At 32.7% G+C, this 26890-nt stretch overlaps 3 protein-coding genes across 3 annotated transcripts; 1 reads left to right on the top strand and 2 right to left on the bottom strand.

Moving 5' to 3' along the window:
* Window positions 1-4346: 4346 nt before the first annotated feature.
* On the bottom strand, window positions 4347-7288 carry LOC21410298 (lipase). The gene is made up of 8 exons (XM_010102076.2): window positions 6737-7288; window positions 6534-6628; window positions 6314-6417; window positions 6119-6219; window positions 5902-6005; window positions 5249-5686; window positions 4762-4893; window positions 4347-4566 (listed from the first exon to the last, which is right to left on the bottom strand). The coding sequence occupies exons 1-8, from the start codon at window positions 6995-6997 to the stop codon at window positions 4407-4409; spliced, it is 1395 nt and encodes a 464-aa protein (XP_010100378.1). The 5' UTR covers window positions 6998-7288; the 3' UTR covers window positions 4347-4406.
* A 6570-nt stretch (window positions 7289-13858) lies between these two features.
* On the top strand, window positions 13859-16115 carry LOC21410297 (pentatricopeptide repeat-containing protein At1g60770). Its single transcript, XM_024168177.1, has 2 exons — window positions 13859-14124; window positions 14751-16115. The coding sequence occupies exons 1-2, from the start codon at window positions 13900-13902 to the stop codon at window positions 15993-15995; spliced, it is 1470 nt and encodes a 489-aa protein (XP_024023945.1). The 5' UTR covers window positions 13859-13899; the 3' UTR covers window positions 15996-16115.
* Window positions 16116-21255: 5140 nt separating this feature from the next.
* LOC21410296 lies at window positions 21256-26047 on the bottom strand. The gene is made up of 7 exons (XM_024168179.1): window positions 25280-26047; window positions 25092-25178; window positions 24742-24954; window positions 23837-24001; window positions 22938-22991; window positions 22675-22821; window positions 21256-21670 (listed from the first exon to the last, which is right to left on the bottom strand). Exons 1-7 carry the CDS (start codon window positions 25670-25672, stop codon window positions 21293-21295), a joined length of 1437 nt encoding a protein of 478 aa, XP_024023947.1. The 5' UTR covers window positions 25673-26047; the 3' UTR covers window positions 21256-21292.
* Between the last annotated feature and the right edge of the window lie 843 nt (window positions 26048-26890).

The raw sequence follows: 26890 nt of genomic DNA, 5'->3' as shown, positions 1-26890 counted from the left end.
TACCTAAAAGCCCTTCATTTAGCCAATATTTGTTTTTTTGAGAGATGCTGGCATTTTTTTTTTTTTTTTTTCAAATTTTCCTTGTATGTTAGTTTTTTAACATTATAATGTTCCACGTACTCTTAGGTAGTCGGTCTCAACCGTCAAGCCATAGGATCGACAGCAAGCTCACCAACGTAGTAGAGGTGTGATAATACATATACGACATCTGAATATATGATATAGATTGGATAGAAATATTCCATGTTTCATATGTTAAATTGGTTGTATAACTATCGATTAATTTCTCTTATAATTACACAGTTTCTTATCAAGTATTATTATTTAATCCAATGCTATATTAGATTTCGAGATGTTACATCCAATCCAAAATATGTACAAAATGTAATTCTTTAATCTATATTAATACTACATAGGACTATATATTCTAGGGTGTAAATCTCTTATTAAATGAAAGCTCGTTGGTAAATGTTATAATCATCACCATAATTGATATCCATCCTTTTTTCATCTATTGACAATTGCCGAAAATAATGGCAAGTGATGACAAGTACAAAAAGCCAAACCCCTATAGATTAAAAATCACTAAGATATAAACTAGTAAAAGAAGAAAACGCAAAAGAAAAAGAACAGAAAAGATGATCCGGCTCCACGTTGTACGCATTCGAGCTATTTGGATTCAATCTTGTTTAACGCTGTGTTTGATAAGAGAAAAGAAAAATATGAAGAAAGAAGCATTACTAACCAGATACGTACTCAGCTCCACGGGTTAGCAATCTGAATCATCAGCTCATATTACTCTACTGAAAATCGTTTCTTTAAATGTAAAGGTACCGTTTTAATAATATTCAAAATAAAGGGTACAGTGAAATGTTTTTTTTGTTATAACAGACGGTGTCAAAATGATTTTATTCTTTTATTGTTTGATAAGCCTAAAATTCCATCAACTGGTGGTTGATGACACGACGGCAAGAGGACGAACTATTAGAGGTATCTCTCTCATCAACCATAAGACTGCAATTATACCTACCTCTTAAGCCTGCCGAATATGATTTGGTTCTGGTGTAATTTAGGCTCCCTGGTTGTTGATAGAGGAAACAAAGATCATCCATTAATCAAAACCGGAACAACAATATTGCATAAAATATATCATGTACTACTAGTCAATAAAAGAAATAAATAAAACAAAATTAGCTCTAATAATCATTAAATGATCATTCATTATTAGAAAACTTTGACTAAACTATGCTATAAATCCAACAACTGTTGTTCATATGGTAGCGGGGCTGGGTTAAAATTGAAATGGCCAAACCAAGCAAATCGAGTTATTTGCAGACTTTTTGATGAGTGAGTTGTACTCGCTCATTTAGTATCGTTTTACACTTAATATCTAGTTAATTTTTGAGGTTTTTGTTAGTTTTTATGTGTGTTTTCGTTATTTGTTTGAAGGATAGGTGAAAGTCTATGATTTGGAAGGTTTTAGACAAATTTTGGTGGAAAAAAACAACAAACATAGCGCTTAGGCGCCAATCTGTAGCGCCTTGGCGCTGAGTTTTACGGATCAGTGCAGTGGGGCAGAATGGGCAGCGCTTTGGCGCCCATGACAGCGTCGCAACGCCCAGGATTTTTACGCAGTAGCGCCGCAGCGCTAGGAACTCAGCGCCGCGGCGCTACAACGCAAGAAAAGACGCGTTTTGAAGGCCAATCGCGAGAAAACTTACCCGTTTTGACCCTAATGCTCCGAAACATATAAATAGATGATTCTAGGGCAATTAGAAAGAACTTTTGGACTGTGGAGAGACGGCTGGCTTTTGAGAGAAGATTCAAGAGAAGAAAAGGAGAATTGGCTACGGAGAAGAAGAACGGCTCAAATCCGGAGACGGAGACGCTTCAATTCAACTCCAAACTAGTTATTTTCTTTCCTTTCCAATGATTAAGACTTTGGTTAGGAATTTATTTTGTTTAGAAATGAACTAATTCCTTTTTCTAGGGCTACGATGTAGCCAGATTATGAATGTTCATATTCTCAATCTTATTTTTAAGTAATTGATGTTTAATCCATATATGCTGAGTATTTCAATTTATTCTTAATGCTTGTGATTGTTTGGCCAACTATTACATGATTTTGTATCTATGATGCTTGTGCAGTCCTTTTGAATTTCTTGCACTTAATGATTTTCAACAGGTTTAGAAGTCTGACAGAGATGTAGATTTTGCTTGTTGGATTAATATTATCGTTGCTTGAGAAAGAATAATAATTGCTTTAGAGAAATTACTGTCAGTATAGGATTGAATATTAATTTTCTTGAATTATGGGAATTTGAACAGGATTAATTTTGGTGAAATCGGAAACCCTAGAGTCTTAATCTATTGAATTTTATTCTATTGTTTAGCGTTGTTTGATTTATTTAATTGTTTTAGTTTACTTTACTTAATTTTATAAACTCACTTTTCAATTATTCAAATAAAATTAGGGTTAATATAATTTCGGTAATTAGTAAACAACAATCCTCGTGGGACGATATTTTTATTCACTATTATATTACTTGATTGTAATAGCGTATACTTGCGTTACGATTTTTCACGACACCTTCATCTTCATCTCTTTCTCTTCGTCATCCTTTTTGGAAATTCAGGTTAGTTATATGGCGTAATTTTGTAATATTAGTATACATGCTTTAAAGTACCAAAAAATATATATATAATGTTAAAACTTAACTTTGTAGAAGATGGTGTAACGTTTTTTTTTTTTTTTTTTTTTTTGTACATGCAGTAATCTGTTCGTTTTATCATAGTTATAAAATAATTGTTTTGTAATTATATTGATCTTACATTTATAACTCCTAAAATGAAAAGAGTTTTAAATATTAAATTTGTTATACAATTATTGCACGATGTGATTGATATAGCTTTTAGGAAGGGTTAGTAATTGACTGACTTGGTAGCTCTACCCTAAAAATAAAATCCTTAATATATTTTAAGAAACTGTAGGTGATCTATATTCTGTAATAAATTCATCTGGAAAGGCCGAGAAAAAGAAAAAAAAAATGCAATCCATCTATTATCTATTCCATTACTATATTATAAGTGAGAGTTCTTTTTAGTGCTATTCAAAAATTTAATTCAATTATTTTGTCTTTTGGTGCTTTATGGCTTTTTTTCTTCTTGTTTTTAACTTTCTTTTACCTTTTTCTTAAAATGTTGTGGGAGAGTGGAGACTATTATGTATTGGGTGGTTTAGTTTTTTTCCCCTTAAAATCTTCTCAAAGACGATCAAGTATTTAGTAAACTGTTTTAATTTTTTTAAAAAGTTTATTTCTTATATTTTAAATGTGCTTCATTAGAGTATACTTTCAGTTAATTTCTTCCTATATAAATAATTTTGTTTCGATATAATTCTATAAAATATTATTTTTGTCAAAATGTGATCTTTAAAAATATACATTTTTTAATGATGCTACTTAAATAATTTTTTTATTTTTCAAAATTTTTTTTTCTCAAATGCAAATCCATTTTCTTATTGTTTCTTCTATTATTTTCTCTTTTAAAATTTCTTTCCCCTAAAATCTTATATCTTTTCTCACGGTTTTCTAAATATTATCTTTTCAAGTAATGTTTTCATGAATATCTTTTTATGAGAACTCTTATTCTAGATTCAAGTACGAATTTAGAAAATCTCTGTGATATTAATTTCATGAGAAAATAGTTTAAAAAAATTCATATTTTTAGACTTTTTTTCTTATTAATTCTGTTACGTATTTTATTTAACTCTTTAGAGAATTATAAAACTAAAACATGAAATTAAACCATTTAAAAACTAAATATATATACATGTATCAAAAGAAAAAGGAAAAAAAAAAAAAAAAAACCATATGGAAAGCACATGGTTTCACTAGTAAATGATTAAGGGAAGGAAGGAAAGGAAGGAAGAAAGTAAGAACCCTGTATTACCAAGAAGAAAAAAAAAAGTAAGAATCCAATATACAAAAATATAAATCGAGAATTCTAGACATCAAAAAAAAAAAGTGCAAACAAAGAGAATTTTAGGCAGTGCAGCAATTTTTTTTTTTTAAAAAAAAAAAAAGAGAAATTGAGATAATAAAATATCAAAAAAAAAAATTGTACATTTTAAATAATATTTATTTTTTACACTACTTACTTCCAAGTTGAGCTTTTTTTTTCCCTATTGAATATTGAAATATTTGATTATTTAACCATTAATAATTGAAGGGACTCTATAAGTTTAAAAGAAGAAAATGCCAAAAAAAAAAACCAAAAAAAAAAAAAAAAAAAAAAAAAAGTGAGAGGAAGAATAAGAAGAATGATGCTCCACATTTACACCATGATTGAATAACGTGATGCTCTTTAATTGCTTTCTTTTCAGTTCTCCATAGCAGATGCTAAAACTATTGGTGGGTTTGGTTTGGTAAGGTTGGTCGGGTTTTCCTAAATACATGCTTTCTACAGCGTTCAAAAATGCTGTCGTATACAAGATCAAACTGGACTCCTGCTCTTTCCCGGTTCACAATGAAGAGTATGTGATCGCCTTCCACGATCTTGTAGTACCTGCACACAATCCAAGTTCCATATCTTGATTTTGCTTAATCATAGAATATCTGTTTATTGATGACATAAACCAAATGACCAAATGATCTTGCATTATTCAAGCCAACTTTATCATGGACTTCTAGGAGAGTATAAAATGAAAGGACATTTCTCAGAGGATAAAGATAAATTAAGTGGAAAATAAGCATTACTAACCAGATACCCGGCTCCAAGGGCTGGCAATCTGAATCATTAGCCACAAAGCGATTAGGATGTTCAATGGGAAGACGAGGGTGAGTCATGGATATGGTGTTAAGGGCTCCATCATTGTCCTGCCAATCCTCATCCCTGCATATGCATTCGCGCAATAAATGAAACTGAAAAAAAAATATATACATATTTTTTGCGGAGCACAAAGTATGCTTTGAAGTTCTAGACTAGATATTCAATAAGCCAAGTCAAACTTGGTCATAGCATAAATGCATACACAAAAACTAAAGGTGAAAACTAGATTCGGGATGTGCACGCAACTCAATTGTCAGCCACCAGATACTAGGAAGAAAACGATCTCAACCGTTAAAAATAAAATTTGTCAAGTAAACGCCTAGCTCATTTGTTCTCATCATCCAGTGGATGAAATTAGGCTGCATGGTGCATCCTGAAAAAGGATGTACTCAAACTAAAGAGTAATTTGAAGACCTACCTATAGCCTTTGTAAGGGGGTGAAACATCAGGAGGGTGACGCCATTGGCTCACCTGCAAAACTCTAATGAAAAGCAATGGATGAATTCCAAGTATGCCAGAAGGAACTGTGACACCGAAGATCTTCTTAGTGCGCTTGGTAGCATAGCTGAAGTAGTAAGTGTTGGGAAATGTATGCAGATGACTGTTAAGTCTTAGGGACCCTTGGATTGTAAGGTCTGGGAGGATCCAATCTCCTGAAGCAAATGGACCTGCATTCCCCAAGAGGCAATCAAGAAGACCCCAAATACCCGCCTTCTTCCATGACATGTTAAAGTGATCGAAACCGAAGTTGTAATAGGCCTTCAACCACGGAATATCAAACCAATCGTAGATTATCACGCCTAAACGACATAGCTGCAGCAGACATATAGGTTTCATTCTCCTTCCATCTTCTGGCCTGCAGCAATTAGGAATCTCAGTAACTAATCTAGGATTTAGGAACAAGAAACAAGCTAACTCAAAAGCTCTCGAAAATTTTCATGTTGACAACAATAAATTTATAATCCTAATCTCAGTTGTTTTCTTTCTGTGTTTTTCTTTTATGTTGGTAATAACTGGAGTAAACAAAAAAAAACAAAAACAAAAAAAAAGTGCAAACGATATGATACTCACTGCATTCCATCTAAGTAGGTTCTTGTAGTTCCATTGAAAGCTCCAGACAAGGATGTTATACTCAGAACCCAGTTTTCATTAGTGTTCTCAAATCCCTTAAACTCCTAAAGTGAAACATATAATCAGTAAAAAAAAATTAAAGAAAAAAAATAAACAAGAAAAAATAGAATTTGTCAATTTGCAGTAATATAATTTGATACACACAAATTAAACCAACCTTATCAGCAAGCATTTGTTGAAGCACACGAACAACCTGTGCTCCGGCCGAATGGCCCACAAACTGAATTGGGTGATCCTCATCCCATTCAGGGTAGTGCCCTGTATAATTATATTCCAAAAATAAATAGATAAATAAATAAAATTTATACACAAAATTTCATCAAAACAATAAGATTAGTGAAAGAAGAAGAACCTTGTTCATAAACACGACCAAACTGGGAGTGCCCACAAGCCTTGCTGTGTTCTTCTCCATAATCCACTTGCCCACCTTTCAAATAATAGAACAATTCTCGAGCCCTGAAAATCCCAATACCGTTAATAATTTTGCTCATATACAAAAAGATAACTTTTTTTTCTTTTTAATGATTTTTTTTTTTTTTGAAACCTTTTCAAACACAAACACAATAACAAACCTATCGTAAATGCTCGTCAAGGACCCCAAATCCGGCACGAGAACCCTTTCGTCCTTCTTCTCCGCTCCGGCGAAATACGACAAGCCTCCCAACCTCTACAAAACCAAACCCAAAAACAAAACAAAACAAAAAAACGTTTCCTTTCTTCTTCAGAAAACCAAATTCGAACCAATTTTTCACAGAGAAGAAAAAAAAAAGTTTACCCCTTTGCCGAAGCCGAAGATTCCGTGGACCAATACGATCGGAGGGAGATTGTCAGCGTTGACTGTTGTTGTAGTCGTCTCTGTGGGGGATTCATGTTTGACCTCAAAATTCGTGTTGGGTTTGAAGAAGGTCTCGTTCAGAGCCTGAGAGAGATCTCCGGCCACGGCAGAGCTGAATATGTAGAACCCGTAAAGCATATGAACCAACGAGCTCACGAACAGCTCCGCTAATTGCAGCGAAGCTATCCAAAATCTAATCATCTTGTCCAAGAACGAAAAAATAAAAAATAAAAAAAAAGGAAAAAAAGAAGAAATCTCTTTTTTTTTTTTTTCTTGTTTTGTTTTGTTTTGTTTTATGATAAGATGAACAAGAAGGCTCAAAGTTTCCAGAGACCTCTAAATCCAACCCATAAAAATGGGAGAAGAAAGAGGTCTCTCTGAAACACCTTTGAAAAAAAAAAAAAAATTTAAAAAAGTAATTTTATTAGGCAGACTTTTGAAAATTTGTTTCCCACAAATTTTGACGGTTCCGACTTCTTTCTCTCCCGTTAACAGGAGTTACGACCAATCATGTAAATGAGAAACCTTTTACTGTTCATAAATTATGGAAAGATGACGTTAATTTGGGTTGGTGCCACGTGTCCTCTAGAAATCCTCTCCCGAAGAAAACGTATACGTGACAGACAAAAGAAAATGGGATTAGAATCCAAAATCTTGGGGCTTGTTCTTGCCGTGAAAAATTTTAAAAAAAATAACTTGAGATATAATTTTATTAAAATTTATATTTTTTTAAGTTTAAATTCAAGTTTAAATTTGAGTTTATGACTAAAATTTGAGTTTAAGTTTTTCTTTCAATTTGAGTTCAGAAACTCAAATTCAAATTAATGAACAGTATTTTTTATTTTTAAAAATGCTATAACTTTTTCATTTTAATTCTGATTGAGATGATTTTTTTTCTATCCGTTGACAACGAAAAGATGAATAAAACCCGATCCATATACCCTATTAAAATTTTTCATCAACATTAAGTTTTTATTGAAATACTATCTAAATACAAATTCAAGTTTTGACTCACTCAAATACAAACTCAAAAAGATTCTTATCTCAAACCATAACTCAAATGTATACAAGCAAACACAAACTCAAGTTACAAGTTCAACTCAAATTATAACTCAAATTTAACTCAAAAATTATATTCAAATTAAACTCTAAAAGAATAAACCCTTGACATATGATTTACAGGTTTAAGGAGTATTTTATTTGAGAATTTGTGTCATGATTTAAATTTTAGTTTGATTCGTTATAATATTTTTTTTACAAAAAATATATATAAATTAAAAATAATTTTAAATTATAATTCAGAATTAATATACGAAGCGTCTACTTAATTGATAAATACGGGTGTTTTTGCTAATAAGTTTTTTTGGCTATGGGAAATTTTTGGAATTTTTTGGTTTTGGTTATATATTCTATATTCTATATTCTATATTCTATTCTATTCTAATTGAAGGCGTTTGTTTTCACGCTTTTGTGCGCTGGTGTTGAGCTGGAAGGTTCTTTATCAAACCAACCCCCAACTGTATCCGTGTGACCCCCCTATCCGTTTCATCAATTTCTTCCCAATTTAACGTTCTAAAATCTCACTCACGCGCAACAAATTCTCGTGCATTGCAATTGCATGCGATTAGATTTATTTATTTTTCTTTTTTAGGCTTGGGGGTTCGAAGTCTTCCTCCAATAGAGCTTGCAGGAAGAGTTTTTAATTATTAGATATGAATAAAATTACATTATAATAAAAATATACAGAATATGTAGGTTTTTAATACAATTTTGACAGTTAAAAATATCTTTTAAGGTTCGCTTGAAAGTTTATTCAAATTATAATTCTTAATTTTAACGTTTAAAATTTAAATTTTTTATGAGAAAAAATACTGTAGTAAAATAAATAATTTAAATTTAAGTATATAAAACAAACGAGCCTTTAAATATTTATTTTTTGAGACCAATCAGAGAAATCTCCAAAAAAGAGGAGAAAAAGTGTTATGCCTCGTTCATTTTATTGATTCGAATTTTTAATTTTTAATTTTTACAGTAAAAAATTCTTAAAAAATGTCACATCTAATTTTTTCTGCTACAGTGAAAAGCTCTCATAAAATGTCACATCTCAATTTGAATTGAAAATTTAAATCTGTGAAGTGAACAAGGCACAAAGAATGCACAATAATAGTGAAAGAAAAATTGTGTGAGAAGTTGTTTCTTCCAAGCAAAAACATGCGCTTTTCCTTTTTGGAGGTTGACATGGCAGTTGGTCTCGTTTGTTGGTTATGCAATTTGATTTCCATTGGCCTTTTCAAAATCTCTTGTTTGGTCTCTATTGTGAATAGAAGTAATTATCCGTTTTGTGATTTAACACTCTTTTTAGCACTTTATTTGAGTCTCAACTTTTTTGAGGAACAGCTCAAATAATGTGAAAAGGAAGAAAAAAAAAAGTTATTCCTCCTCCTTTCTTTATTTTCTTCGTCTCAATAGAAAAAAAAAAAAAGAAAAAGAAAAAAAGTAGAGAGAGAAAGAGAGTAATTCAATAGTATTTAAAAACATACTTTTTTCCATGCGATATTATTCGAGACTGTTATATTTTCGTACAAAAAATTTATCATGGAACACTTTTTTTTTTTTTTTTTTGGAAAAGGATACAGTTTTAATATAATCTTAACATTCATAAAAATCCCAAAAAACATTTTTAATATGTTTTCCTCAAAAAACATTCATAAAAATCCCAGCATAATACTATAATGCAAATGGCATGGTACACGCTCAAGAAATGAGCGTGGGCGGTTGGTCAATCTTCAACGTTGAAGGGCCAGTGCGTGGCACATGCAGATTTCGTGTTGGCTACCAACAACAAGAAAACACCACAACCATAGAGTTGGGGCTGTTCAGCTCCCCCTCACTAAACTACAAATAACAACAACAACAACAACAACAACAACAACAACAACAACAACAATAATAATAATAATAATAATAATAATAATAATAGTTTTTTTGGTGGGACTAAAAAATAAACTATCGGTAATTTTTTTATTTTAAGCCATAAGATTTATATTATCTGTTATGTATACTTTTTAAATCTACAATTTTAATTAAATTTAACGATTAAGAATTAGCACTATTGATAGAGAATAAAACGACTAAAGACAGGGAATTTTTACATAGAACAAGCTATTTTGCTCTACCAGTGAGGCAAGTATTTGTACGGCTGATTAATTTTTTAATAATTAGATTTGTAGTAAGAGCAGTTTTATATGACGCACTGTAAATTTTTAATATGAACAAACACAAATTTAACCGTTAAAAAAATTAATCTAACTGTTAAAAACACATTCCTCTTACAATAATAAAGTATGGTTAACGGTGAGCCTTTATTTATAGTTGGGGACGTACTATAAATCAACACCTTTGACCATCGATAAGTGAGGACAGTCTAATTAGTTGTAAGTCCTTAACTCTAACCATAAATTAAAAATTTGAGTCACTCTAAACCTCACTTAAAAATAGTGGCATTCCTCATTCTCTTATATAAATAAAAAATAAATAAAAAAACACCTCTGACCGTCTTTCATACACGGCGCAAATGCCCGTTTAGTTCGCTGATTCAAGTTTTTAACTCGAGTTGAGATGTGACTTTATGTGAGAGCTTTTTACTGTGGCAAAAAAGTTAGATGTGATTGTTTCTGAGAGCTTTTTATTATAGCAAAACTCAAATTCTAAACTCGAATCGGTAAAATTAACGGGCCAACGTTTCACTCCTTAAATTCTCCCTCTATTAATAATGGTTCTAATACCATTAGTTGTTGAATTATTTAGTTTGCAATATCCACATGTCAATAATCAATGCGCGCGGCTTTTCTTAAATGAAGCTTTTTCCTAAACATAAATCCCGTCCTTAATCTAATTGTATCCCTTGGCGGATCTTTTCTAGTATAACAACTAATGAGGCTAGTTGTTGAATTATTTAGTAAAAAAAAAAAATCTTTTCTAGTATAACATCTCTATTAATGAGGCTAGTTTTTTATTATTAAATTCAGTCAAAATCATATTAATTAAAAAATACATACAATAACAATTTCCTAAAACAATTGAAACAAAACTTTTCAATAGTGAAATCTCCTAAAAAGAAATAGTTTTCTCTTTTTCTTCGTCGACAGCTTATTTAATTAAATCGTAAAAAAGAAGCGACATTATTATATTGAAGGAGAATAAAATATACGATTTTATGATACGTGGGCCACGTGAAAATGTCCACACTTGATCTGAAGGGTGAAGATCACGATTTTAGTGGAGGAATAATCAACCTTTATAATTGAGAAACTTCCAGAGGTTGGATTGTTTTATTTGACGTAGATTATAAAAAAAAAAAAAAAATCAGTTTTATGTTTATCAAGACAATAGAATAAGTTGATTAATACATTAATCATGTTTGTCAAGACTATAGAATAAGTTGATTAATACATTAATCAATCACCTGAATCCAATCCATCTTTAGAACGTGTTGGAAATACGTGCGCGTCAAAGAAAAACAAAGGGGACACCATAAAGTTCTAGATGGTTCGCTAGCTGTACTAGCAATAATACTATTCTTTAGCACTCGGCGGATCCACGGACCACAGTCTTTGTTTCTCTCTCTGATTAGGACTTGTGCAAATCAATTTTTTTTATTAAAATTTTTTGTTTTTTTCTAAATGAATTTTGTCACTTTTCTAATGGTTCATTCCAGTCCCTACCATAATTTTTTCATTACCTAAAAAGGGAAAAATAAAAAACGAGAGAAAAAAAAAAGGTATTCTAATCTCATGTTCACTTTGGTACTGTACCTGGTCGAAAACAGATGGCTGAGGCCTAAATTTTACCCTTTTTTTTTTCTTTTCGTTTTTTAAGCTGATCGTAGATATTTTGAATCAAGTCCAATCAATCTTGGTTGTGTTTGGTTTTTAAAATTAAAAGCGAGATCTTATTAAATTATCCTAATCTAAAATATCTTTTCTTTTATCTTATTTATAACTGACTAAGAAGATATTTGTTTCATGTATTCGTCTTGATTTTGAATTATAATTTATGATTTTTTCCAGTATTTTTTTTTATAAAAATACACGTAAAACGAGAATAATTTTAAATTATGATTTTTAATCTACGAATCAAACGTCTACTGAATAATTCAAGTCGACATATGTTAATCCAGAGTGCATGGAATAAGTAATCGGATTAGGAAGTATAAAACAACCAATGTCAAATTCTAGTATTAGTGAAAAAGTTATTAAAGTTTAAAATTTAACATTTCCATCTTAATTTATAAACGTCTATTTTTTTTATTTATAAGTGTGTTTCAAATCAGGATTTTTTTTTGTTTGATTTAAAAATTTTGGAGAGTAACTAGTAATCCATCATAGTTATCTTTTCAAGAGTCATCATAACACCCACACATATTGAGAAATGACTATATAGAATCTTAAATACTAATATTAAGAGACAAAACACGTCAACTAAACTTCATCAAGGGCTAATAAAAATACAGTTGGCGGTTCGTAAGTAATCTAAAACGATGCATATGAGACTCATATCCGATCTCTTGTCTAGGAATTGTTATTTTTATAACTTAGAATTACAATTTAAATTTTTTATTAAAGTATTTTATTTCACAAAAATTTAAATTTAATTTTTTTATTACAATATTTTTTCATATAAATTCACTTTATAACTCGAGCCCAAAAAAAACGAGGCCTAAGTGTGCAAATTGCTTGAGCATAATTGCAATGCCAATGCACGAGTAACACCACTACCTTGGTGGTAATTGAAATTTTTGAAAAAAATAATTGTAGGGATACTAGTTAAAGTCTCGATTATTGTATACCAATTAATATGGCGTATGACTTCTCATTTTTACATTTATATGTATTAACATCGTTGACACATCAATTAATGATAAGAGATTGTATCTATTAATAAAAAATGACAATTCACATACTAAATAAATTAGTACACGAGTGTTGAGATTTAAGTTGGTATCCTAACATTACTAAAAAATGTAGTATCATTAAGAGAGAATTACATGTTTTACTCCATTATTACCAAACCTCCTAATTCTACCCTTTTCAAAAAACTTTACCCCTTTCATTTATATGAGATATTTTCATCATAAATTGAAAAGACTAAAATAACCACAGATTATGGATCATACTATGACTAACGCCGGTGACCGAAGGTCTGTGGCCAATGTAATATGTCAAGTAATGGATCATAACTTGTCAGGTTATGGTCGGAGACCCACCAGTAGCCGGTATAATCTGTTATGTTATGGATCATAACCTGTCAAGTCATGATTGGCAGCCGGTATAATCTGTCATGTTATGGACCGTAACTTGTCATGTTATAGCCAAAGACCCGCTGATGGCATGTGTAATCTATTAGGTCATGGATCATAACCTGAGAGGTTATGGCCAGCGGCCAACCGGAGACCTGCGGTGGCTAGTGTAATGTGTCAGGTTATGGATCATAACCCTTCAGGTTATGATCAGGAACCCTTATGTGGCTGGTGTAATCTATCAGGTTATGGATCATAACCTTTCAGGTTATGATCATGGACCCTTTAATGACCGGTGTAATCTATCAGCTTATGGATCATAATCTGTCAGGTTATGGCCAGCTGGATAGAGACTCACCGCCTGGCGACGGGAGACCGTCAGCATATTTTATAATTTACCAATGGACCATTGAGGGTAACTTTGAAATTTTAAAAATGTTTAATTTAACTATTTTTATTATTTTAATTATAAAAAGATAGAAACTAATGAGCTAATTTTTGGGGGTTAGAATTTAGAAATAGATTGGGGTACCTATTTGAGGGTATTTCCATTGTTTTCTCTACCATTCATGTTGTTCTTGGGCTACACTTCTACTCCGATCTTTCCAATTATATATGTGTGGCCCATCTAAAAAGCCCAGATACATGTTAACGTGGGTCACTGAAGCCCAGACTAAACCCAAATCGACGCGCCCAGTCCAGTTCATTTCCAGCGAGTTGGGGCAACATATCAGTTTTCTCTTCTTCTCAGGGTTTTTGATCGCATCACACGCAGTGAAAAGCCCTAGTTTCAGAGAGGTCGAAAATGGCGTTTCAGCTGTTGAGTCGCAGCAGAAGCGTGACGAGACGGTCGAGTAAGTACCTGGAGGAAGCTCTGTACAAGAGGCTGTTCAAGGATGGCGGCTCCGAGGTCAGCGTTCGACGGCAACTCAACGACTTCCTCAAGAGCCGCAAGCGAGTCTTCAAATGGGAGGTCGACGACACTCTCAGGAAGCTTCGCGATCGCAAGCTCTATTGCCCTGCCCTCAAGGTCTGTTCATCTCCATTTCCTCATTTCTATTTATGATCTTGGTTTTCAGTTATTAGTTCCTAGAACTTAGAGATTCAAATAGTTTTACAAGGTATTAATGGATTCGCGAATCATGGAAGGTCTTCAAAGTTACCGCCTTTTTTGCGAACTCTGGTTCATTGTTTCAAAATTGAGTAGTGTGGATTTGTATCAAATAGCAAAAGCGTTAACATTAAGCCTCCGTTTGGTTTGCATTGTGGATTTTTGGTTTGAAATGAAAAATCTGAATTTTTTTTCATAGCGGAAGGGTTCAAAACTTCAAATCGCTGAATTGAGAAGAGGCCGAATCTCAAATTGGGGGTTAAACCGAATTTTTCAATCCGAACACAGTCTGATTTTTTGTGCCATACACGGTTTGGATGGCGGACTTGATTCAAATCTAGGAACTAAACACGGTCTTAGATTTATTGCCATCTTTAAACAATACAGTGACACATATTGTTTTTAAAGTTTGCGCATATTAGCCATACTAGTTCAAAGGTTACATATGTTGTGGCATAGAAATGAGTTTATTTGGTAGTGAAATCCCAATTGTTTTTGGCCATTTTTATTAGCTCTTTACTGGTGAACTGAATTATGTTATACAGCTATCCGAAGCAATGGCTAAAAGGGGAATGAACAAGACGGTCAGTGATCAGGCCATACATTTAGATTTAATTGCAAAAGCTAGGGGTATTCCTGCTGCAGAAACTTATTTCGTTGATCTTCCCGAATCTTTTAAGAACCATCTAAGCTATGGGGCGCTGCTCAATTGTTATTGCAAGGAATTGATAACCGAAGAAGCTGAAGCGCTTATGGAGAAGATGAAGGAATTAAATCATCCTTTGAGCTCCATGCCTTATAATAGCCTTATGACCCTATATGCAAAAAAGGGGAAGCCAGAAAAAATACCTGCTATCATACAAGAAATGAAGGCGTCTGGTATTATGCTGGATTCTTACTCGTATAATGTCTGGATGCGTGCTCTTGCTGCTGTCGATGATATCTCTGGAGTTGAAAGGGTTATTGACGAGATTAAGAAGGATGGCCGAGTTGTTAGTGACTGGACAATATATAGCAACTTAGCATCCATTTATGTTGACGCTGGTTTGTTTGGGATGGCAGAAAGTGCACTCAAGGAATTGGAGAAGAAAAATGTGGAGAGAGACCATTCTGCTTTCCAGTTCCTGATTACACTCTATGGTCGGATGGGAAATCTGGTTGAAGTTTATCGAATATGGCGATCTTTGAGATTGGCATTTCCTAAAACTTCAAATATAAGCTATTTAAACATGATCCAGGTGTTGGTTAATCTGAAAGATCTACCAGGTGCAGAGAAATGTTTCAGGGAATGGCAATCTAACTGCTCAGCTTATGATATTCGGGTTGCAAATGTTCTGATTGGAGCTTATGCTAAAGAGAATTCACTTGAGAAGGCTCAGGAGCTCAAGGAACATGCTCGCCGAAGAGGGGCCAAAGCCAATGTAAAAACTTGGGAGATCTTTCTTGATTATTATTTGAGGAATGAAGATTTCAAATCAGCAGTTGATTTTGTTGCCAATGCAATATCTACCGGCAGAGGGGATGGCGAGAAATGGATTCCATCACCAGATATAGTCAAAACGTTGATGCAGAATTTTGAGCTAGAAAAAGATGTGGATGGTGCAGAAGGTTTTCTGGAGATTTTGAAGAAGGTCGTAAATTTCTTGGAAGTCGATGTGTTTGAATCATTGATAAGAACATATGCTGCTGCTGGAAGGACTAGCTCTTCGATGCGTCGCCGATTAAAAATGGAGGAGGTGGAAGTGAGTGACGCCAGCAAGAAGTTGCTTGAGGAGATATGCGTAGACTGAGTTTTTTTTTTTTCCACCTCTCTATTTTTGTCTCTGTTCTCAGAATTAGAACTCCTGTAGAAGTGATTTTGAATAGTCTCTACATGGTCTTCCGTTTTGACAATAGAATGTGCCAGTTTTCTAAGGTGGAAAGATTAATTTTAGCCCTATGAAGAATGCCCCATTGGCTAATAATTTTGTACCATTGAGGTGAAGATGCTTGATCCTCGTTTGCCAAATATCATTTCTACAGGACCTAGATTTGTGTCGTTTATGGCAAGCTATATCGCGGTTCAAGTTGGTCTGCTCATGTTGGTCTAGAATGTCGGAAGTGGAGCACAACTAATCAAAAGAATGCAGTAATACGTGGACCGTGGACGATTAGATACCATTATTGTTCAACTCTTTTATAGTTCTTAGATGTTACCCAAGTTTTGGATTTTCCAATTCATTGTTTATTTACTTCTTGTTTTTCATTTCCGTGCTCAGCAGCTTGTTTGGCGACTTGGTGCTAATTGGAGATAGATTGCTCTGGTATCGTTTGGATTGGAAGAATGGAATGCCTAGTCATAGAACATGTCTCATAATTAGTAGAATTTTGCTGTATTTTATAGGGTTTTTTTTAGTGAAAATTTTATATTGGTACCATGTGTTATAGCATAATTGTCTTTTGGTACCTTGTGTTTTTAATAATTTTAAATTGATATCTTGACGTTTTAAAATATTATTTTTTAGTACTTCAATGTTATTTTTTGAAATGTAAAATGTCAAAATTACCATTCTCATTAATTAACCAAAAAACTAATAATAAATTTAGAAAAATTATGAAAATTTTTTAAACATTTAAAAATTAAAAATAAAAATAATGCTTTAAATTAAAAATAATTTTTTCAGAATTTTTTTCTAAATTTAATAATTTTTGGTAAAGTAATGAGAAGGGAAAATTTGTAATTTTACATCCTAAAAAATGATTTTAAGGTATTAAAAAATAATTTTTTAAAACGTCATGGTGTCAATTTAAAATTACTAAAAACACAAGATACTGAAAAATAATTACGCTATAACACAGGATACCATATGAAATTTTTTTCTTTTTCTTTAATGTAGGAATGAGGGATTTAAAATGGCCCAATATAGGTGTGAAATTACCGTCACTCTAAAGTGTGTTTACAAAACCATAAAGGAATGTAATGGGAAAGGTAATGAGATTAGAAAGTAAAGTAAGAGAATTAAGCGTCATTTATTTTATTTTATGTCCTTACTTGAATACTAGATGGTGTAATAGAAAATAACCTCATTCTCTTTCTTATGTTTACTAAAATTAGGAATAATAATGTTATGAATAGGGGTGTAAATCGGCCGGGTAGGGTAGGGTTGAGCCGAAAAATTGAGCCTACCCGACCAGTGCGGGTTGAGAAAATTTTGAGCCGCGACACTCTCTTAAGTATACAAAGCCGCAACCTTTCGGGTGACCTCGGGTAGGGTCGGGTTACTCGGGTTGGTGATCTCAAGGATCACATGATCACTTTTTAGTCAATTAATCTGTGCTTGTTATAGAAGAAATCATTATCAAACAAAACATGTCTTTCCTTCAAGAGGGGGTCTAAATGCAAGGTGAACAATTAAAACACTCACTTTGAAATCAAACACTTCCAATATAAATAAAGAATGTCCTAATTCAACAACTATGGCATACAAGCATTTTTTACACAAACCGTGAATCCAAAATATAAATAAGTTAACAGTTTAAATGCATAAAGTTCATAAACTTATGAAAGTAAGAATTTGAAGTGTTGGACATTGTTTTACCTACTTTGAACATGTTCGGCCGGGTAGGGTTATCTCGGGTTCATGTAACCCCATCCCGCGCCCCTACCCGCACAGTGCAGGTTAGGCATAATTAAAACTGAAAATTAAATAAAAAATTAGAAACCTGTGATTTTTGAGTAGGGTCGGCTCGGCTCGGCTCAGCCAGGTTCGTCGGGTTCGGGGTGATTTCTTGCAACCCTAGTTATGAATGTAATCATTAAAATTTTTTTTAGCAATTAAATAATTATTGAATGTATAGTAATTAATTAATTAAGAGTAGATAAGTAAATTTAGTATTTATTCCCTTAGACAATGAATCAATATTAAGAGGGTGTAAGGATTAGTATTCCCTTCTTCATTTCCTATATTGTGTGGGGACTACTAAATCTCTATTATTAATTTTGTAAATAAACATATTATTAAATGAGAAAGAAAATCACTTCTTCTCTTTATTCTTTGATGCAAAATAAACATGCCCTGTTGGGTTTTTATTCGAAGGTCGATTAGATTTAAATATAAAAGTGGCATATTCGAATACCGATTATCTAAAAGGGATATTTTCTATAATTCACCGGAAAAAATCGTATTAGACCGTTCACCAAGTACCGTTCTGTCTCCAAATCTTCCACAGCGAAAGTTCCTCGTTCACTCAAAGATATAGCAATTAGCAAGTCCAAGGACGGACAAATTGTCAAAATCGGTCGACAAGTAAAGCGGAAGTGACATCACACATGTTGCTGGGGTCACTATTCTTAATTAAATGATATGAACAGGCAACATTTTGACCTCTAGTTAAAAGTGACAGCAAATTTTAGACTAGTTTTTGAGACTAAAGTTGTCGAACGATGCCTAGAAGTTGTAGAATTGTCCGCAAATTAAAACAAAAATAACAGTTGGCATTGGTTCAAAACACAAGCATGCAAACTTTACCCTCGTCACAGCGAAAGCGAGAAGCTCATAAAGATAAAAATAATAAGATGACGATTGGGTGATGAAGAAACCAAGAAGTCAAAATCAAAATTTTGGCTCAAAAAGCATGCAAAAATCTTACGTTCAAAATTTTTTGCTCTTTTGACTCCTTCTTGTGTTTGGAGCCATTAAAAAAAAAAAAAAAAAAAGTGTAGTCTCAGTTCCTAAGGTTGTCGTCTTGTCTCGAAATTCCTTATTCCCTCGGAAGGAAATCATGCCAACACATAAAGACTAATCACAAGCAAATATTTGGCGTTTCGTAGACCAAACCCAACAAAATCTAGCGTAGATACTGGTACTGAATACTGATGGAGCACAGAGAGCTGTCAGCTAGTTTTGTTTGTCCATATTATGCCACGTGTACAGCTCAAAAGGGCTCGCCACGTAATGCTGTCAGTCATTGTCAGTCACCCACCGGTGACGTTTAGGAGGGTCAATTAAAAGGGCAACGGCAACCACCAACCAACCCGTACCCGGATCCATCTTGATCTTTTTTTTTTTTTCTTTTGGGTCTTGAAAAATCATGTTCACAACTTGAATCTGACCAATGAGAGACGTGATATAAAAAAGAATAGTGAAAATTATGGGGCATTTTTAATAGTTTGTGATGGCATCATCCAGTGGGCGGAGCCAGCCTTTCACTTTAGTGGGAGTGTACATTAAATTTTTTTTAACAAATTATTTTAGTAAAGACATATAAGAAAATATATTTATTTTAGTGAGGGCATATATTATTTCAGTAGGGATTTAAGTGTAAAATTTTAAAATTTTTAAAGGTAATATTTTTAAAAAAAAAAATTTGAGTAGGGGCAATAGCCCCACTGAGCTGTACTTACATCCACCACTGGCATCATGTAACTCAAAATTTAGTCACTAACTAATGTTGTTAAAATTCAGTTAAAAACTAAATTATACTGGCTTACCACATTTTCTTTTTCTTCTTATTCAAGGACCAAAATAAAATCTTTTTTTTTTTGTATTTGTGGTGCATCTCAAAAAATTGACATGTGGAATAGATTCTAGTGAAAGAGAAAGAAAAGAAATAATATGGAATTATTATTGCACTAGTTTGAGTGTTGACTCCTCATACTAAATGAATCACCTCCCATCATTTGAAAAAATAAAAAAAGAAAAAAAAGGAAGAAGAAGAAGAATATTATCCTTAGAATTATTAGCAAGATTTAAAGGTCATACACGTTTATTAGTATCATTAATTTTTAAGACGTGCAATATAAAGGAAATCTTATCGCGGTTGAAGTGGTCATTTGACTAATTAAGTTGTTTGTTTAAGAAAACGAATCTAATTTGTGCATGATAATGTCGACAGCTTTTCCTACTACGTGAAGTTAACTTGCAAAATGAATGATAGCCTTTGAGGAACAAAGTATACTTTATGCAAAAGATTGTTGGCAAACCATATGGATGCATATAATAATTAGCTTGCACGTCTAGACAACTTCATGTGGGAACACAAACCAATGCGCGAGCTAATTAAATGTTATTATTACCCAAGTACTCAGTAGCATTATTTCTTTTTTTTTTTTTCAGGTAATTAAGTTATTTTTTCTTCTACGGTACGTTTTAAGTGGTACACTTATTAGTTATAATTTTCTTCATATTTTATTTTCTGGGAAATGATGGCACCACTAGATTGATTTCAATATTTTCTTCCAAGCCAAGGAAGCTCTCTCTCCCTCTCTCCCAGCTCCTTGATTGTTTCATGCCAAATATATATTTTTTATTTGTATATTCAGTAATTTTTTTTCCAGTAATTGGGACCCGCGTCATCAAAATCATTTATATGGTTATCCATCAAGAGTTTTTTTTTTTTTTTTTTTTTTTTTTTTTTTTTTTTTTTTTTTAAATTTGTTTCCTCCATATATAGAGGGAGTTGAGTGTCTAAATCACTTATAAATGTTTTGGAAAAACGCATATCACAGAAGTTATGACAAAGAAAGAATTGGGAAAATTGTGAATTAATTTGTGAGGTACTAATAATGTTTGTACGTACACTTTTCATTTAATTAATAAGGGTAGGTAATTCATTTATGAGCTATATATATTGCCTAGATATTGGCCATATAATTCCAAGTACATATATATTTTCGGTTTGGTATATAGTTAAGAACTTAATTGATGTTATTGCAAATTTAAACACAATCTTTTAGCATATTGCCAAACGATTAAAAAAGGAGAAACCAAAATCACAAACCGTACTATATTCACTATTTCTTTTTTTCCAAATATACACAATCCCTAAGGGTGATAAAATTAATGGATCACCATGTTAGTTGAGGGAAAAAAAAAAGGAAAAGAAAAATATTGGATTAACAAAGAAAACAAATATAGGAATACCCCAAACTTTCCCATTGATCAAGAGAAGATCAAACCCAATTGACCCAACAATAAAAAAAAAAAAAAAACAAACCCAAATGACCCAAAAAAAAAAAAAAAAAAAAAAAAAAAAACCCATATATGTAAAAATTAAAAAAAATAAAATAAAACCCCACATCTATACCTTCTTTTTTCTTTTCCCCTCCTTAGGGACACCTCACATTTCTTCCGGGCCCACCATAGTAAAAGTAATTACCCCAAACATTATTAATCCCTCCTTGTATGTCGTAGCAATTTGGGTGATCAGCCAAAACTTTAAGGTTTGATAAGGGAACCAAGCTATTATCCCAGTCCACAGTTTGCAAGTTTCTAAAATATGATGCTTTTCCAAACCCTTCTCCGGCGAAATGTCCACTTCCCATTTGTGTTGAAGTGTGGAAACCAGAAGGCCTTGAATTCACAACTTCTCCTCCAAATTGGACCATGCTTGCGTGGTCTCTTAGGTGTGTGAACAAAAATGACGGCCAGTATCCAACTAAAATTCCGGAGCCAAATTCTAGCCACCAATTTCCATGCTTTGGATCCTGCAAAACAATAGTGCAATTTTTGTTTTAATGCTAAAAACTTTAGATCAATTTCTTTTGCCTTAACTCCACATGATACACGCGATAATTAAGCTTTAGCTTAGCTAAGGGTTTATAATAATCATGTCAAAAAGCCAGGGAGGTATAATGGGTAAAGGAGGAGGAAGAGAAAAAAGGAAAGTTGTAATAGCATGACATTTGCTGTAAAGTTGAAATATTACGTTGAGCTTTTTATGGTAGGTTAGCATATTTATGAATGTTAGATCTGCTCAAATCATATTAAAATAAAAATAAGTATATAAACTGACAGAATCTAATACGAATATGGCGATTCAAACAAAATTGTTTTTTTTTTGTTGTTTTTTTTTTTAAATATCCCACTCTAGAATTCTCATACAAGTTGATAGGTACTTTTGTTATTGTGAAAGAAGGAAAATTGAAAAGCAAACATATAGGGTGGAAGAGTAGACGGGAAGTTCTTTTGCTAGGATGAGAAGCGAATCTTGCAGAAGTGAGGAGGGGGGAAAAAAAAAAAAAGGCACGAGAATTACAGTTCAATAATTGTCGGAATCAATTCACCAGTGCATGCGCGCATGTAATATTCCACCATACGGACAAATATAACTTATATATGTATATATATATATATTGTGGTATCTTCCTCGTACGTGTATATATTCATGTAATACATCTTTTCTCCCTCAACGACGTTGTAATGAAATAATCAAGAGCACTTATATAGTGTGTGTGTATATAATCACATGATAATGTATAATTAATAAGAGATATGATGTTTAGTATTTATAATATGTTTTCATATACCCTCCCTTGTAAATTAAGCTATATGATTATGGGCACATTGCATAATAGCTAATTATGTGTCAAAAAAAAAAAAAAAAAAACTAAACTTGGGGGGTACAGAGTAAAGTTTATTTAATTGAAAAGTGAATTTATTAATTAGCCAAAAAAAGAAAAACAAAAAGTTGAAAGTCTATTGTATTTACCTTCCAAACCAATAAGCTAATATCAAATTGTCCGCCACTGTAGGATGAAGTTGGAGAGATTGCAGCTCCAATGGCAATTCTACTATTTGTCTGAACAAATCCTGAACATAGCAAGTTATAGCACCCGGTTGCTTGATATGCGTCCGTCTGTTAATCACCATTTTTTTATTTATTAAAAAAAAGTATTTAATTAATTATTTGCTTAAAGAAAATAACACGAAAATAGTTGAATTATTAAAGGTTTACGTATATTGTATACTTACAGTCCAATAAGTAAAGAATCTAGGATAGTTGTCCCCATATAGCTCTGGGCTAACCTGCAGAAAATTAAATGATGAATTATTAGCAACCATGACTATATTACACAGGAAACGTATAAAAAAAATGAAAATGAAAGGTAGTTGAGCCTTCACAACTGCTTTAAATGTTCATTTCTTTTCCCGTCGAAATAAGTAAAACTCTACTGTAGAAGTCGACTAGAAGTCTAGAACAACTTTAAATGTGAAAACAGGTATTTGGTTTCCAGTGTAATGATAAAAATACTGTGCAATTGTCTAGTATTGCCAGATTGAGTATAAGTTTTGATTTCTGAAATCAGAATGCAGATTCATGGTAGATAAATTGATCCACCGATAACTCTCTTCATTCAAACGCACCACTCATACATATTATAGAATTCTCGGTAAGAAAAAACATAGTATCAATAATGCACAGTTTTGAATGAAAAATAATTTTCATCTTATTTGAAATATTGCTTCCTTGGAAAAAGAAATTAAAATATTTTTAAAGTATGGAACCTTTCTGGTAGGAACTATCATTTTTAACTACGAGTAACAACTGTTTTTTTTTTTTTTTTTTTTTTTTAAATTATTGGACTAAGTTTGTGTCTACGTTAAAAATTTGTAGCACGTGAAAAAAGATTTCTCTAATCCACAGACCTGACTATTGAGAATTTAATTTAACGATTAAAACGCAAGTTCATACTGATAGTTAAACGAGAAGGTCCTAGTGCAAAAATTCCCTAAATGGTATCCAAATATATTGGAAAAAAAAAAAAATTATGTATACCATGTACAACATATTACTAGAATTGAGATAACATGCACTGAATTTGAGGGAAATTAAAGATGAATGAGAAGGAGAGGAATATATAAATACACACCTGCCAACCAGCTTCAATAGTATTAAGGTCATCGCCAAATGAACCAGAGATGACCCACATTTGTGACAAGCTGAACTCGTATTGATTAGAGACCTTTGGCGCCCACACGTTTATGCTGGCTTTTGCTCCGTAATATTGCTCTCCACTCACATACCCAACTGCATGCTGTGTCTCACAATGTTTGAAACTCATTTAATATATGATATGTTTCTTTCATGAGGATTTTTCAGGAATTTCTTAAAACTCGTCTTGGAACAGTCGATACACTATTAATGAATGATGTGTAGCCAGATATGGGATTCCTATAGTTTCTGATATTTCAATTTGGATTCCATGTGTTTGTGAAAATTCTCAGCATGACAAGAAAGTTATTTCATGAAATGAGACTTGTGGGGGGGCCTGGTCTGATAATCTGAAAGGACATTAAAATTATATATATATATATACACACATATATTTCATTCAGATAAGTGTAACTACACCTGCCATGAAAGTTCGTAAATGTTACTAATAAAAGGAATCTCACTGTGTTTGATTCTGTTATTTCGCTTAAATAGGAGAGTGTGGGACATTTTGCTTTGACATGCATATATTCAAAATTATCTAAACAAAATGTTGTCTAAAAAAAGGTATAATTTCATTGAAATTGAACTTTGTGGTTCTTAGCTTATTCAGAAGAACATCTTATGCTTCACTTTCTTATTGTCTCAAGGAAAAAATAAAAATGAAGAATAAGAAGAAGAAGACAAAATAAGCAATAATAATTAACTCTGCCTCACGTTTGAGAAAGAACTAGTACAAACAGAAACAAACTGTTTTCTGTACCTATGTATGTATTCTTCTATTCCTTAAGCATGAATTTATTTGAATAAATAATTATTAGAAAAAAAATTTTAAGTTCTAACCTCATGGCCGTTACTGCTTGAATCCCTCCTAACATGTCTTCTAACTTTTCTTCCAAATCTTCTAACGGAACTAGCTCTTAGCATATCCTTCTCAGTTGTTCTTCTTATTGGCACAGTTCCTTCAGGACATGATTCACCAGACAATCTCCACATCTGAAAATCCACCCCTGAAGGGCTATGTTTGTTGTGCCCTTTTGGTCTCTCTGGTGGATCCTACAAAATTTCAAAAACCTTAAATTTAACTAAATATCTGGATATGAAAACTTGAAACAAGTACGAAATATGCTTTTTTTAAAACGTTATTTGCCCTCTATTGACTGAGATTGCTTGACAATTCCGACAAAACTTACCAATGGCTTTTGTCCCTTCAATAGAGGGTGATCAAAAGCTGGTTGCTTATGAGATAACACACAATCGATAATATCACCATCAGGACTCTGCAAAAGAAAAAACATAGAAATAATTAAACTAATTTTTTTTAAGAAAAAAAAAAACAGAGCAAAAAGACAGAGGAAGTGAGTGTTGGCCAAATTAATGCCTGAATTGTCTTGACAGCGGGCTTGTTGATCTTCTTAAGACACGCTTTTATTATCTTCAACTTTTGCAGTTCCTGGTCTGGTCGGAAAGTCTGATTCTTCGCTTGTCCACCAAGATTGTGGTCGTCGTTTACTTGTGATGAAACGGAAGAAGCGACAAGAAGAAAGAATACAAGAGTTTGGAGAAAGATTTGCGAGATCTTGTAACTGTAACACCAGCTAGAAGCCATGTTTGTTTGCTGTTGTTGTTGGTGGTGGTGTTGTGTACAACATTGGCGTTGTCGTTTTCTTCTTCTTCTACTTCTTGTGTGGTCAGATTCAGAACATGAGAAGCTGCATTTATTCCAATGTTTTGTCCATGGAAACAGAACCAAATCCATATTCCAACACATCATGACCGTTCCAAGCTTAGACTCTCACCATTTCCGAAGCTTAATTTGGAACACCAGAGTGAGTATAAACTTCCTTGATTCCTTCGACCTATTTTTCTCTCTCTATCTCTCTCTCTCCGAGATTTCTAATACCTTGGTTTTATGTTTGACAGCTTGAACTTCTGAGCATGAGGTGATTAAAATAATCACCAATGGGTTGGTTTTTTTTTTTTTTTCCTTTTTTCTTAGAAGTTTTTGTACATGTGGGTGTGGAGCTATAAATGCTCTTGCTGGGTAGTGATGGAAATCATGCTTGAATTTTTTTAATGTGGAAACAAACTATTTAGAGAGAGAGAGAGAGAGAGGGGAGTTGTGTTTCCAGTCTCCAATACAAGGACTGAAAACTTTAGCTTTTTTGTTTAATTTTATAGGGCAAAATGGTACTCATATCTGTTATTCTTTACTTTGGTTATGAGGACACAGAGGAATTACACTTGATTCTGGGTTTCCAAAGTTCTTTTCTTTAGGGGTTCTCTTTCTCACTTCCCTAGATGTTCTTTGTGTCAGCTACTCTGTTTTTATTTTTATTTTTTATTTTTTTACCTTTTCCTTCTAAATTTTACTTCCTAATAAAAAACTAAAACCAACCCACTTTCAATTTCCCACAAATCGTTATCAAAATTTCATGGGGTTTTGGATAATATAACATGGAAAAAGATTGACTGTTGCCAGTAATACAGTAATTAACAATATACATGGGTAAGGAAAATGGGGGACTTCTTCTTCCGGTGGGCCATATTTTGTCGAACATATACTTAAGATCTGTTTAATTCGTTAATTTGAGTTGAGATATGATTTTATGTAATAACTTTTTATTATAATAAAAAAATTAAATGTGACTGCTTCTGAGAATTTTTTACTGTAACAAAACTCGAATTCTAAACTCAAATCGGTAAAATAAATGATTACCGGGACTTTCATCATCTAAGTTACTAACTTTTTTTTATTAGCAAAAAAAAAAAAAAGTTACTAACACCTTTTTAAACTGTCGTTTTCTGGTTAGTAAGCCAAAATTTCTCAATGCAATTGGGATACACCGCAGTGGTGGCTTGGCGCTGTTTGGCACGCGCACCTGGTTATGTTCACAAGCTGCATGCTTATGCACACACCCATGCATATTTTCTCATGCGCATTATGGGGCTCAATCTTGATTTTGTTCTTCATAATCTACGTGATCAACAT

This window comes from Morus notabilis, unplaced genomic scaffold, assembly GCF_000414095.1.
Source record: "Morus notabilis unplaced genomic scaffold, ASM41409v2 Scaffold99, whole genome shotgun sequence".
Classification (NCBI taxonomy): Eukaryota; Viridiplantae; Streptophyta; class Magnoliopsida; order Rosales; family Moraceae; genus Morus; species Morus notabilis.
The sequence above is the reverse complement of the archived record's forward strand: the minus strand, read 5'-3'. Positions and strand labels throughout refer to the sequence as shown.

Coding starts and splice junctions, on each gene's coding strand:
- LOC21410298 (XM_010102076.2), bottom strand. CDS start 6,997: ATGATTAGATTTTGGATAGCTTCGCTGCAATTAGCGGAGCTGTTCGTG. Junction 6,629..6,736: donor TCTTCGGCTTCGGCAAAGGG/GTAAACTTTTTT, acceptor TTGGTTTTGTAG/AGGTTGGGAGGCTTGTCGTA. Junction 6,006..6,118: donor AACAAATGCTTGCTGATAAG/GTTGGTTTAATT, acceptor GTTTCACTTTAG/GAGTTTAAGGGATTTGAGAA.
- LOC21410296 (XM_024168179.1), bottom strand. CDS start 25,672: ATGATGTGTTGGAATATGGATTTGGTTCTGTTTCCATGGACAAAACAT. Junction 24,002..24,741: donor CAAGCAGTAACGGCCATGAG/GTTAGAACTTAA, acceptor TGTGAGACACAG/CATGCAGTTGGGTATGTGAG. Junction 22,992..23,836: donor CTATTGAAGCTGGTTGGCAG/GTGTGTATTTAT, acceptor AATTTTCTGCAG/GTTAGCCCAGAGCTATATGG.
- LOC21410297 (XM_024168177.1), top strand. CDS start 13,900: ATGGCGTTTCAGCTGTTGAGTCGCAGCAGAAGCGTGACGAGACGGTCG. Junction 14,125..14,750: donor TCTATTGCCCTGCCCTCAAG/GTCTGTTCATCT, acceptor TATGTTATACAG/CTATCCGAAGCAATGGCTAA.